The sequence below is a fragment of the Protopterus annectens genome, chromosome 7.part0, assembly GCF_019279795.1.
Source record: "Protopterus annectens isolate FY-2018-M chromosome 7.part0, PAN1.0, whole genome shotgun sequence".
NCBI classification, from domain to species: domain Eukaryota; kingdom Metazoa; phylum Chordata; order Ceratodontiformes; family Protopteridae; genus Protopterus; species Protopterus annectens.
In genome coordinates this window covers 1,158,315,807-1,158,330,593 of record NC_056739.1, presented here as the reverse complement: position 1 = coordinate 1,158,330,593, position 14,787 = coordinate 1,158,315,807, and the positions used below count along the sequence as shown (strand labels likewise).

Below are 14,787 nucleotides of genomic sequence, written 5' to 3'. Positions count from 1 at the left end.
ATAGAACCTAAGGTTTGGAGGATCAAGTGAGCAGACAGATGTTGTAGCTCCAGTAAGAGAGAAACCTAGCTTCAAATGAGTTGATTCCTGTGGGGAGGCAGTGCTGCAGTCCCTGATACTGTGTCCAGCTGTACTCTGATGAACTCCAGATTCTGGCATGGAACAAGGTTATATTTGGGTATGTTCACAGTGATACCCCGATGCTGGAAAAGACTGTGTGTGTAATCAGTGGTCATCGAAATTCAATGCCTCATGATGGTCGTGAGGAACCAAACATCCAGGTAAGTAAAGACCTATAACCCCTGCAGCCGAAGATGAGCAGCCACCACTGCCATGCATTTGGTAAACACCCAGTGGGCTATGGTGAGTCTGAAGGGCAGGGTTCTGAACAGGAAATGATTGGCCCTTAGCCGAAAATGTGGAGCATCTGTCTATTTTTATATGACAGTATGCATCCTTGAGATCCACTGAGCACATCCAATTGTCCTTGCGCAAGAGAGGCAGTATGGACTGAACAGTGACCATTCGGATCTTGGACTTCTTGACAGATAGATTCAACATGCTGAAGTCCAAGACAGAATGCAGGTCCCTGGTCTTCCTTGGCACCAAAAAGAAGCCAGAGTAAGTTCCAGATCCTCGTCCTGTTGGGACAACTTGGATGGCTCTTTTTTGAAGGTGGTCTTGGACCTTGAGATAGGCCAACTCCCTTTTGTAGGGTGGAACATCCGGGAGAAATTTTTGAATTGGAGGGGGCTGAGAAAATGGAATGGAATGGAATAACCCCTGGAAATACCTTTTAGTACCCATTGATTGGTGGTGAGGCTTGTCCATGCTAGTGGGTGAGGGAGAGATGACCCCGGACTGCCTCCAGGGCAGGACAGTCGAGCAGTGTTTCAAGAATGCTGAAAAGGCTTCTCCAAGAAGGGCTCCCGGGAGCCCTGGTTTTGTGGACCCCCTCTGCCCTTGGGGCAGCGTCTGCCATTGAATCCCCTACCCTGGTTAATGGAACAGGATTCCTGAGGAGCATCCTGGAAGGAAAACTGAATCCTCCAGAAGCAAAGCTTCTTTCTTTCCCCTTCTGGGTCTTCCAGAAGGATCACTGAGGAGCAGAGAACTTGATCCCTACTGTGGAAAGAGTCTTACCTTCCTGCTCACTACGGGTCAAGGTTTCCATAACAGACGGATCCAACAAGGTGGAACCATCAAAGGGGGCATTAGTGAAAGACGCCTTGAAAGGTTCTGCAAACCCGCGAAGGTGAAGCCAGGCATGCCGTCAAATGGCAATACCTGTACCTGCTGCTCAAGAGGTGGCCTCTGCCAAATTGCATATCAACCTCATTAAAGTATTAGCCAAGGAAGTTAGAGTAGACAGCTTCAGGGAGACCAGCTTAAGACTCTCCAGGGCAATAACTCTGTAAGGGAAGTGGTAAGCTTTGACACTAAGTCCCTCTTGTGCCAGGTAAAATGGGCCAGATACTTAGTTGCTCTTAGCCTGAAGGTGGCTGAGGCAAACACGCGCTTTCCAAAATGGTTGATTACCCGAGACTCCCTGTTTAGGGGATGGACTGAGGAGCTTTGCGCAGCTAGCTCCTTCTTAGTAGCAGCGGCCACCACAACAGCATCAATCGGGCACCTTTACTCCAAAATGCTCCGTCTTTGGGAGGACTGAGAAATTTGTCAGCCTTTTTGGGAAGAGGTTCCACCATGGCTCCTTCCAAGCCATGCTGGCGATAAGGACCATAACCTCATCGGCAGGAGGGGACACCCAGGAAGAAGATGGGCCAATCCCAAATGCCTTCAGGAACACAGACTCCTCTGAAGAAGAGGTGGGAGAATTTCGAGGATGTCCCCGAAGGACACTACCTCAGGTGGAAGGCTAGCGGACCTGTCTCCCTCTTCGAAATTCCTGTCCTCAGTGAGAGACTCTCTGATGAGTCCAAGTGTCTCCTTTTGCACATTCCCTTCCAAGGGGGTCCCTCTATGGTGAGCTCAGGGAAGAACTCAGAAGAGATGGGTACCCCAAGTGGGGCAGTGCCCACCTGAAGGCGCTCGCAGGAGGGCTGAGCATGCACGGATGATGAAGCCTCAGCACCCAAACCTGAGAAAGGCTAGGGAGGACCCAGACAAGACAGAGAAGTAACAGCCAAACTGGAGAAGATCTTCTTTAATGCCCGGAAGGCCGACGGGCTGGACGAGACCACTCCCCCTCCCCACCAGTCAGGGCCATCAGTTGGAAGGAGGAAGGGACCCCGAAGCAGCAAAGTCCCCGACGATATCAGCCCCGAGCTGTCCAAAACTGAAGCTCCCAGTGGGAGGGAATGGTTTGAAAAGTCTGGGCCTGAGCCCACTCCAAACGAGCCCGCACTAATGTCTTGGGGGTGAGGCGCACCCTCTTCCAAGGGCAATGGAACAGAGCCTGCCAGGGATCCTGGTGTTGAGAAGGGAGGCATACCTAACACCATCGTTCTCTCACTGGAAATCCACTGGTCCTGATGTTTCAAAACCTAAGGGACTGGAAAAGGACACTGGAGTCCTGTAGATGGAGAGGGTCTCCTCGTCAGCTGGGCAAGGGATGAAAGCAAGCCCAACTCAATTTGAGCCTTGAGGAACCTCATCATCCTATCCATCTCAGAAGGAAGAAGATTTCTGGAGGACCTGGATGAGACTGATGAGTGTCCTGATCTTGCAGGGGATCCTGCCCTGGATCCCACAGCCCTACAGTCCCTGGGAGGGGATCCACTCCGAATGGATCTGACTTCTTGGAGGGCGGAGAGGGTGAGTCTTCAATTATAATGGGATCCGACAGAACTTTAGGATCCAACAACCTAGACAGATCTGAGGGCTTGGACAGCATGCCTGTCAGATCCGACAAGCTACTCGGATCCGGAGGCCTCCGCTCCAAGGAGGTCTTGGATCAAAGAGTTTGATCTGAGGTTCTTGGAATGGTGGATCTTGGATCTGAAGACAAAGAGGCTGGGCTCGGATGTGGGGATCTGCGATCCGAGAGCCTCAGTTTTCTGAAATATAGGAGGAGGAAGAGGACCCCCCCAAGGGAGGAGGAGGCCTCTTTTTAGGTTCCTGAGGGGGTTTGGAAGGGCAGAGGACCTCCATGAGCCAAGCCATTCAAAAGACGTTTATTGCTGTGCTCCACGAGGGCACAAATGTCGCATTCAACCACGAGGTGTGGCACCCCTAAGCAATAGACACTCCTTGTGCGAGTCGGAACATGGCATCTTCTGACTGCACCAGGAGCACCTTTTGAATCCACAGGGTTTGTCAGACATGACAAACCGCATACAAAAAACATACACACAAGCATTCGCAAGAAAAACACAAGCCAAAAACACAACTCTCCCCTTTAAATCTAAGAATTAACTGAAAAAAAGTATTTTCTTTTGAAAGCAAGGAAAGGGCGGGAATGGAACACAACGGGGGCTGGGGAAAACAGTAAATAGCTAGATTAAAGCACGGGTTAGGGGAGGAACCTACTCTTAAACAACTTTAACTATCCTAAGATAAGTAAATAATCACTACTAGATAACTAACTTTAAACTAGAAAACCCCCCAAAAGAAAAACACTTATCTGACTAGCTTGAGCTCAAAAGACCACATCCAAATCGTTTTAGTGGCAAACAAAAAATGAGGATTAGAGGTAGCAGGGAATTATGTGAAGGGGAGGAGCATGAGCTCTGGATCTGTCAGAGTTGCTGTCTTGGATCCTAGACCCATTTGTGATGTATAATGACATGGATAGCATCAGACTCAAGATTAAAACATCAGATAGGTCCTCACCACTAACTGGGAAAATAAAGCCTAAAAAATGTTACCATTTACACACCCGTAATATGTTGTATGCAATGCTCATTACTCAATAAATCACCAAAGACTGAGTGAATGCCATGCAGTAGTCAATAATGCTGTCTAGGCAAGGGACAGTACGTGTATCCCTTCCCTAGTAAAGAAAGGAGGATGGAAGTTACCTTCCATGTATCTGTACACATCACTGCTCTCAACTGTCCAGATTTTCACAGAATGTCTAGATATTTTCTTAGCATTTTTGGTCTGTTCCTCATAAAAAATGTGGGTTTCTGGCAAATCACTGAGGAGAGAATTCTCTAAATAATGACATACATTTCAGTTTCAGTCGTTATATCTTTCAGAAAATGCATGGTAACACAAAACCTGCTACTGTAGCAACTATCTATGTTTCTCAGAGCAATATATAAAATCTATCCCTATTTCTGGTTCTTTATTTTAGCCATTGTACAGATTTCTTGCACTAGCAGGTTGAGAGGTATGGTATGCATTAGCTTTCAGTTCCATGTAATGTGTGTATACATCAGTATCAGCAAGTCATATGTGGGAATATCTACAGAGGCAAACTTGCAATGGGGTCTTTAGCCTTACCTCTGGGACCTGGATCCAAGGATGGAAGAGCTACTTACATGATGTGGTCTACCATGGAGATTTGGTCGACAGAAAATAGGCCAAGAAAATCTGAAAATGCTGAATAAGCATAGTATTGCCTTTTCTCAACTATCTAACCTTCATAACTCACATTCTTCCACATGAATTCCATAATATCAACCTTCACTAGATCATTTATACTTTACTTTAAGCATACCACCTACTAACTATAACCGTATGATGCTTCTACATGTATTTTTTTCTTCTCCCCTTCTTATATTTCCTCTATACTTGTTACAGAGCCTCAGCTGTAACATTTTCTAACTTGTTAACCCTGCTTAATTCAACCTCATTGTCCTGATACTCTTATTATTGCTTGAATCTGCTTATTTTGTCATTTTCTATATCAACTATTTTTGTTTAGTATTGTAATGATTTTTTGTAAGCATTGTAACTTTCTTGTCGTTATTGTGCACTGGAGCATTTCGCCCCGGGTCTCCACTGAAAATGGGCTCATTTTAGCCCAGTGGACCTTCCAGGTAAACAAATGTCCATAAATACATAAATAAGCTTGTTGGTTCGGCTCAACCTGGATGAAAGAGTGGATGATGGAACATCAGCTATGTCACAAGTCTATTTCCCTAAAGGGGAATGCTGGTAAAGACAGTAAGGCAACATTGTGGCAGAAGTGAAAATCAGTAAGAAAGGTTGTCTAATATAGAGTGAGTTATGGAATAAAAATGCAAGGACATACTAAAAAGGGATTCAAGCTTCATTGGCCACCAAGGAGGGAGTTACACTTGGAAAGAACAATACAGTGTACAGGCAGAGAGGCTACAGAGTATTTGGAAATGGTCTATTGTGTGAGACACAAAGCCGGGAATCATACACAGATGGTACTTAACACCACACAAATTGTTCACACAAGGTACTGGAGATATGGATTGGTTGCCAACACAATTCAAATGTTTGGGACGGTTAAAGGGACCAAGAAGACAGAAGCAGGCCACAGATATGCAAGTTTACACTTTTAACCAAAAAAAAAAAAAATCAGAAAAATGATGAAATACATATATTTGTAATTGAAAAATTATGTGTAAAACTAAAACAAATTAAAGTGAGTTTGGAAGACTAAAGTACAAAAACAATTCCTCAAAGAACAGAATACACAAAATGTGTCAACATAATTTCCTCATTGATAGGAAACAGCTATAAACAATTTGTTATCTAAAGGCTGGAAAATGTATGTAGATATCTTGATATAAATCGGCAGTTTTAGTGCTAAGTAATTCTTGGAATTTGTATTAAAATTTGAACATAAATTATTCTATCGTGAATAGATCATTGTGTTGATATGTGTTAATTGCACCTCCATGTAAATATATAAATTGCTCATATGGTTATGTTTTGTTGTTGATTGTTGGTTTTGTGTTAAAATTAATAAAAAGCATTTCTCACTGTTTTTATTAGCATTAAATTATGGATGGGCTGTGCATAACAGATGGCAAAACGTTCACCAGCTCTAACCATTAAGATTCACTTGAAAAGAGAAAATGGGATGGTTCATAATGAGAAACACTACAAATACAACTTTCAAAACAAGGCTCACAATTAAATTCTTCTACTCAGTGTTTAACATTTGGTTAACTGGATGAACCAGCTTTACATACTTTTTATAAGTCTGGGTCCAAACCACTTAATTCCTAGTTTCCACAGTAAAGACCACCGTGTGGATCATTCAGTGGGAATTGCATATACTCACTCTGTTTAAATGTTCAGCTACAGAGTAACAGCCTTAAATACTCATTCACTAATACCCACATATCCAATTTAGGCTAACGGAGCAGTTGGGTGCCTTGAGAAAAAAAAATCCACACTTTGCTTAAATAGCATGAAGAATATGATGCATAATGCCACAGTTATAAAAACATGATCAATGCTGAAATGTTCACACCTTTCCGAAGACGATGTCTTTACTTTGCTTTTCACAGCCAAATAACGATCTCTGCAGGTGCCACATAGCAAGTAGTAGGGATTCCCACTGCCACATTCACCTCCAAACCATCCATCTACATAGGAGCCATTGCTACGGTAACCTTGACGGTTAGCGCTTCGCCCACAGCCAGGGTGATTTCTTTTCATGTGCTGATTGAAATTAGCCACACTAGAATCACACAGTTCACAGACCACTACTTCATCTCTGTCCTCTACTTCACAAACATGCTAGAAAGAAAAGAAAAATGCCTGATAATTTAGCAGTGCCATGTTTTAACATTGTCAGTCCAGCATCAAATTCAATATAAAGGATGGCATCAACAGGCTACAAAATATCTGTAAATATATATATTTTTAATGTACAACATGGGTAATTTTAATTCAACAATTCCAGAAGCTAACAGACTGCACAGCCACAAAACTAGTAAGCTAACTAGGAATCTTCAAATGGGACTTGATGCGTTGAAAATTTAACCAACATATCAGATTTTGTGAATCAGGAAATCCAAAACACTACTTTACTTTTCAGAGTTCCTCATGCAGATGTCTGAAACAAAATTCTAGTCAGAATTAAAAGGGCTTCAGATGTGTACTTTGCAAAGAAAAGAACAGTTCAACAATGAAAATCTGAATGTTGCATCTCACAAATGAGACGCAAACTCATCAACCACAGTACTGAAAACATTAACTAAAGTTTAACAATGGATGGAGCTGCCTTAAGACAAAAGGTAAAACTTCCTAGCCGGCAGATACTTCATAATACATAATGCATAACAATCTTCTTAGAAAAGAAATAGACACTTTTGTTAGGAGCAAATTGGACAAATATTGCAATTAAAAGTCTTTAATGAGATAACATAAATTATTATGCAAACTATTAATATCAGCCAAGTCACAAGCCAGTGTATTGCTTTAAGTCTGACAGTTAGCTCAGAAGATAAAGGCTTATGTGCTGTTAATGAGCTCCCTCCTGAAGTCCAGGGTTTGATTAACTTGGCCTGCATTTGCCTGCTGCCTGACCTTAAGAAAGTCACTTAACCAGTTAGTGCACTTTGGTAACTGGAAAAAAATGTGGCTGGGCTTCCCAGTCGTCACCTGGATTGCATATCTAGTAACTACATGTGAACACATTCAAAATCACACCAGTGTGCTGCTTCTGATTCTGTATTGCGTTTTCTCTGAAGAATTTTTTTCTGTTAAGGTTTGCCCAGGAAACAAATACACAACTGGAAGAGTCAACTACAATATGGGTAGCTGGAGTTTACAAGCCTAAGCGAGCAAACCATGAAGGCACAGATCAGCCAAAGTCAGACTTCTGAAAAATAAGAACTCATTGCATAAGCAATGTGCTGGAGATTGCTGCCGGATGAATTAGAAGAGTTTAAATAAGTACTTAATGCAAACGTAGATGATCTTACAGTTTTTCTTAGTCAAAACACCAAACTTCCAGAAAAAAGAAGTTATGTCCTTACCATAACGTTCCATGTGGAGTGTTCATCTCGCCTTGGTTATTACACATGGGTTCGGAGCCGATCCTCGGCTCCGTGCCGGCCGACTGCAAGCTCTGCATCGAGAAGAAGCTCGAGGACATCTAATACCCACAATCCCCCTCTGCCTTTACCTCAGATCTAGTTTGCAAGCAAACCAGACATAAAGCACGCACACATGCCAACTATATACATAAAATACATATATACAAACATACCCAGTGTATGATAGTAACAGTAATACTGCAACAGCAGAAGAAGAATACTCCAGATCAGGCACCAAATCGAACGTTCTTCCTAAGGGTGGGAAGGGTGGGAGTGTAATAACCAAGGCGAGATGAACACTCCACATGGAACGTTATGGTAAGGACATAACTTCTTTATGTGAGAGTGTTCAATCTCGCCTTTGTTCTTACACATGGGTAGCGTCCCTAGCTCCATGATCCTGAGGAACTCAAGGGAGAACGTTCTTGAGCACAGTGGAACCAAAGGTTGCCCTATCCCTAGAAACCCTGTCCACTTTGTAATGAGATATAAATGTATGTGGTTTAGCCCAAGTAGCAGCCGCACAAATAGTGTCTAAAGGTAAGCGAGCTGCGTGAGCCAAAGATGTAGAAATTGATCTGGTAGAATGTCCTCTGGGTTTTGCTGATAATGTTTGATCAGAATCTTCATAAACATAAATGATACAGTCAGTTAGCCACTTGAAAGAGTTCGTTTAAGTAACTGCAAGACCCTTTCTGCTGTCAGCAAAAGCTACAAATAGTTGATCAAATTTCCTGTGATCTTTTGTTCTATCCAAATAAAATCTGAGTTGTCTATGGACGTCTAGTTTGTGCAACATATACTCTAATTTATTAGAGTGGTTTTTAAAGAAGGTGGGTAATTCGATGGACTGATTAATATTACTAGTAGAACAAACTTTGGGAAGAAAGGATGGATTAGTGCGTAGGGATACTCTGTCAGAATGAAAAATTAAATAAGGATGTTTGACCGAAAGGGCCTGCAGCTCAGACACCCGTCTAGCAGATGTAATAGCCACTAGAAATAATGTTTTCCATGACAAAAATTTCAAAGTGCAACTTGAAGCTGGTTCAAAGGGTGGTAACATCAATTTAGAGAGCAATAAGTTTAAATTCCACGGTGATGTCGGACTTCTGACTGGTGGTCTGATATGAAAGGAACCTTTTAAAAGGCTTTACAAAGTCTGTGAGCCATAATAGGTGCACCACTTTCTTCTACATGATAGTTAGAAATGGCAGCTAACTGTACTCTTAAGGTAGCCGGGGAAGCTCCTTCCTGAAATAATTCAGTCAAAAATTCTAAAACCTTATTCAACGGAGCTGTAACAGGGTCCAACTGATGTGACTCCGCCCAGAAGACAAAACGCGTTTCCACTTACTGGTGTAAGTCTTTGTAGTGGAAACTTTATGAGAAGCTACCAAAATATCTTGAACCGCCGATGTAAGGGGAATTGACCTGGCTAGAAAGGGAGCAGCCAAGCTGCTAGATGGAGAGATTCCAGGGATGGGTGAGGAACTCCTGACGAGTGAGTCAGTAGATCTGGCTCTGGGTCCAGCATCCAAGGTCCCGAATGCGGTGATGCAATAGAAAGGGAACCAAATTTGACGAGGCCAGAACGGAGCAATGAGAATTATAGTCCTCTGAAGGTTGTTTGCTTTCTGTAGAAACTTTGCAATCAGGGGAAATGGAGGAAAAGCATATAGGAGACCCGGGGGCCAATCGTGCACCAGCGCGTCCCTGGGGACTTCCCCTGGAGGGGGTAATAGGGCAAAGTAGCTCCTGCATTTGGCGTTCATTGGAGGCATAAACAGATCGCAGGTAGGCTGGCCCCATTTGCGAAAAATCCTTCCCGCAACTGACTGTTTGAGGGACCACTCGTGAGGCAATAGTATTGCCCTGCTCAGCCTGTCGGCTATGACGTTGGATGTGAGAGCGTTGCGATCAGAAAGCGACCGGTGGACTCTGCCCATTGCCAAATTCTCATGGCCTCTCTGCATAGTTGGTAAGACCTGGTTCCCCCTTGCTTGTTTATGTACCAGACTACGGACATGTTGTCTGTCTGAACTGCAATGGTCCCTGGAGGAAGAAGGGGAGCAAAGTGTTGCAACGCCAAAAACACTGCCCTCAACTCCAGAACATTGATGTGCAGATTGTACTCCAGATTGGTCCATTCGCCTTGGACTGTCTGTCCCTGAAAGATGCCCCCCCACCCTATCAGGGAAGCGTCCGTGGTTATCGTCGCTGACGGTGTGGGTAGCACAAATGGTCTTCCGCCGGATAGGTTGCAAGTCTGTAACCACCACATCAGGTGTGATTTGCATGTTTTCGTTATCAATATTTCGTGAGTCAGTGGAAGTTGTTGGAATGACCATTGTGCAAATAGAAGCCATTGTAGCACTCTCATGTGCAGTCTTCCCAATGGTATTGCAATGAGAGAAGCTGCCATGAGACCCAAAACTTTCAGAACAATTTTTGCTGGGGACTTTCTGGACGACAGAAGAAGGGAAATGTTGAATTGAAGTGCTACTATTCTTTCTGTCGGAAGTTTTAGAACTAACTGACGCGTATCTAATTCCGCTCCTATGAATAAGATATGCTGTGATGGCTGTAGCAACGATTTTCAAATTTACTGAAATGCCAAGGTGTGTACAAAGTTGTAGGGTGTAATCCCTGGCTTGTATCAGTTGACGCCTGGTGGTGGCAGACAGGAGCCAGTCGTCCAGATACGGAAACACCTGGAATCCTAGGCGCCTCAGATGAGACGCTACCACTGCCATGCATTTGGTGAAGACCCTGGGGGCTGTGGTCAGGCCAAAGGGCAGGGCTCGAAACTGATAGTGACTGGCTCCCAGCCGGAAGCGCAAATGATCCCTGGACGCCCTGGCCATTTTGATGTGGTAGTATGCGTCCTTCAGATCTATTGAGCACATCCAGTCGCCCTTCTGTAAGAATGGAAGGATCGATTGAAGCGTGACCATTCGGAACTTTTCCTTCTTGACAAAGGTGTTGAGATGGCTTAGGTCCAGAATTGGCCTCCAGTCCCGTTTTCTTTGGAACTAAAAAGAACCTTGAGTAAGTTCCGAATCCTATTTGGTCCGCTGGGACTGGTTGGATGACTCTTTTTCTAGCAGCTTTGAAATTTCTGTAGCTGCTGGCTCGCAGATGGGGTGGTACATCTGGGAGCTTTCTTTGGAATGGGGTGGATAGAAATGGGATTTTGTAACCTCTGGTAACAACGCTTTTACCCAATTGTCTGAGGAAAGGTTTTGCCAGGCCTGAGGGTAAAAGCTAAGCGACCCGACTGCCTCCAGAGCAGGACAGTCGGGCCTCCTCTCAGGAGTGCTGAAAAGGTTTGCCAGGAGGTTATCCCTGTCACCTTGGTTTCGGACCCCTCTGCCGCCAGAGCGGCGTCTTCCACCTCTGCCCCCTCTGCCTCTAGAGGGGCATCACCCTGTGTGTTTGGGAAAGATCCTTGGGGTTTTGAAACCACATTTTCCCACCACGTTGCCCTTTGGGGTACGGTCTGGAAGGTGGAAAAACAGACTCCGACAGCAGACAGAGTCTTTCCCTCCTGTTCACACCGGTAAGGGTCTCCTTTACTTTAGGGCCAAAAAGTGTGGCTCCGTCAAATGGGGCGTTAGTAAAGGAAGACTTGAAGGCTTCCGAAATGAACATAAGCGCATCCAGGATTGCCTACGAAGAGCAATCGCTGAAGCCGCTGCCCTACTCGATCCTTCGGCTGCATAGGATATCAGCCTCATGGACGAGTTCACAATGGACGTAAGGGTGTTGAGATGCGCTGTAACTTTCTCTGAGACAGCGGCATCTGTAGCACCCTGGAGGGTATCTCCCAACTCTTTGACTAGATCCCTCTGTAAACGTGTAAAATGAGTCAAATAGTTCAGGGAACGCATAGAAAGCCGCTGAACTGAAAATGCGCTTCCCGTATCTGTCCATGGTCCTAGAATCTTTGTTAGGCGGATGGACAGATGAGGAAGACTCCGACATCTCCTTTTCGTGGCGCTGCCACCACCATGGCGTCTACTGGAACTCCTTTGGTAAGGTAAGCTTTGTCCTGTGGTGCCGTGATGTACTTATTTGGCTTCCTAGGGACTGGTTCCACCGTGTCAGGAGTCTCCCACGCCCTTCGAGCAATTAATTCTATTAACTCATCAAAGGGCGGAGTGACCCAGGAGGAGGAAGGACGGGCACCAAATGCCTTCAGCAAAACTGACTCATCCTCAGAAGGGGGGAGGGCTTGCCAGTCACCTCTCTGTTTAAGGATCTCCAAGATGTCAGAAAAGAGACATCCTCTGAAGGTGACTTAGGGGACCCTTCTGACTCATCTAAGTCAGTATCAGATGTCAAGGATTCTTGTGGAGAATCCAAGTGTCTCCTCTTACACAGTCTTTTCCTAGGAACTTCTTCGTGGGGAGCATCCGAAGAAGCCTCCGAGGAAGAGGGGCACCCTCCAGGGGTGGCTGAGACACTGGTGCCCGACGCTTGGGCGTGGCCGTGGGTGCAGAGGAGGATAACGGTCCTTTGCGGGAGGAGAAGCTGTACCTGCTGATGTGGTTGTCTGGGTAGACAACACCTTCCTCATGAGGTCGAAGGCCCCGGGTCCCGAGTCGAGGTATCCCCGGTTCGAAGAAATGGGAAGAATCCCGAAACAGGAGCCGAAGGCACCGACCCGAGGACGGAACCGAATCGATCCGTGCGAGGCCCGAGAGGCGTCGGAACGAAACATCGGTCCGACTCTCGGTCCCGGAACCAAGGACAGATCTTGCCCCGAGACTCCGGTACGGATCGGATGGAGTCGAGGTAAACGGTGCCGACCGAGAAAAAGACGGTTCTGGCACCGAGGGCTCCACAATCATCAGGTCAGCTTCTTCCGGCTCCGAAGACTGAACAGGTCTCGGAGGAGGAACAGATGGAGATAGTGGCAGGCCTTCAAGTCTCGACATCAACTGAGAGGAGACCGAAATAAGCTTGGACAGGGCCGTATGCTCCATAAGTTTCTGCACCACACGGTCCACGTCAGTGTCGGAAAGGGCCCTAGAAGAACGAGTCGAAGGGATCGAAGACGGAGCCGACCTCAACAGAGTCGGTGGAGGGAGCTCCGTCACCGGTTCCAAGACTCGAGGCTCGGGAACTGCCAACAGTTGAACACTCGGCCCCGAAGTCTGTGGAACCGGTGATCTAACTAGACTCGAAGAGCTCGGAGCCGATGACTTTGGCTCCGGCCTCGACCTTCAAGACTTGGATGCCTGGTCTGAAGCATCCAGAGCCTCCTGGAAAGAGGGTTTCAGCAATCCTCTATCCATCAGTTTCCTGCGCCTATCTGTCATGACCCTCCCACTAAAAGAGTGACAAATAGAGCAGTCCTCTTGTAAGTGGAGAGGGCCAAGACAGTAGACACAGGAACTGTGGTTGTCTGTGACCGACATTTTTTGGCCACACTGACAACGTTTAAAGCCAGATTTTATCTTCTCAGACATACTGACAAATGAAAGAGACAGTCCAGTCCAGTAAAAAGTCAAATCCGGTAATAAGAGTCCGTTTGATAATAGCTAAAAACAAGACTACCACAAGTTTTTAGTCAAAAATGTCAAATCCGTGATAACTGCCTAAAAGCAAGACTACAACAAGTTTCTAGTCACAAGTGTCCAAGTAGGGGTGGTAGGCCCCGAAAAACTCTATACCCGAAAGTTAACTAAGTTAAACTTATTCTAAGGTACCGAGAATTCCTAATCCACTCACACACCTACTCTTATACTTTAAGTAACTAGATTGAAAGAAATTTCTGAAATTTAAACAGAATAGATAAAAATCTTATCTGTAAAGCCTCGAGCTAGTCTCCAGCGATGCGTATGCAGCAGCGGCAAACTAGATCTGAGGTAAAGGCAGAGGGGGATTGTGGGTATTAGATGTCCTCGAGCTTCTTCTCGATGCAGAGCTTGCAGTCGGCCGGCACGGAGCCGAGGATCGGCTCCGAACCCATGTGTAAGAACAAAGGCGAGATTGAACACTCTCACATTAAAAGTTAAGGGTACTTACTATAATGATAGATCTGGGAAATGAGACTGGATTATAAGAACCCACGGGACTTGAATGGCATCTATTACAACTGCTTAGCATGTAAAACATTCCCGGGCATACACATTTTCATCTTATGTGGCACTGCTCCTTCCTGCTTCTCCACTTTTGGACACAGTGAAAATTACACAAAACCAAGTACCGCAGCTCAAGACTAGGGGATGCAAGGAGAGTCAGAAGACACTTACTGCTTCAGGGTGTATTTTTATTTATTTATTTTAAGTCTTAAGGAATGTGGCTGATCCTGTATCTCAGATACAAATTTTTGCCCTTTTAGCCACGTTCTATGAAACTACGTAAAAAAAAATACTTTGCAAAATCTGAAAATTCTGAAAACTAACCGACCCTGCCCCCCCCTTTTATTATGGAAGATACCCATTATTTTTATTTATTTATTTTCATCACACTGTAGAGGTCTGATTACAAGAAATGGTAAAGACAAAATCCCCAGCTTACAGATCTAGGTGGCTGTCCTAAGACACTATACCCTTGATTAGTACTGTTCTGTGGGAAGGCCTAGATAGGATAGTTATGTCCAAGATATACAGCTTAAAAGGTCTTCCAGGAAATTAAAACATCTGTTACATAAATATCGTTAAAAGTAACAGTTCAGAAACAAGTAGATGATCTAACCAAAATTCTGGTATAACGTGCTTCTTAAGAAATTGCATGGTTCACATAGTTATCACGGTGAAAAGAATAATACTGTTAGAAAGTCATCTAGATAGTGTCTGGTTACTGTCTTCATTCCAGAATCATAAACCAGAGACAGGATGGT

At 44.9% G+C, this 14,787-nt stretch overlaps 1 protein-coding gene across 5 annotated transcripts in view; it reads right to left on the bottom strand.

Moving 5' to 3' along the window:
• HERC1 (HECT and RLD domain containing E3 ubiquitin protein ligase family member 1) overlaps nucleotides 1–14,787 on the bottom strand; it is a 3,987,333-nt gene that overhangs the window by 1,533,307 nt on the left and 2,439,239 nt on the right. For all 5 annotated transcript variants that reach the window (XM_044077739.1, XM_044077741.1, XM_044077740.1 and 2 more), the window contains exon 45: nucleotides 6,362–6,630. In XM_044077739.1, coding sequence (XP_043933674.1) covers nucleotides 6,362–6,630 — 269 coding nt within the window. The remainder of the gene's footprint in view (nucleotides 1–6,361; nucleotides 6,631–14,787) is intronic.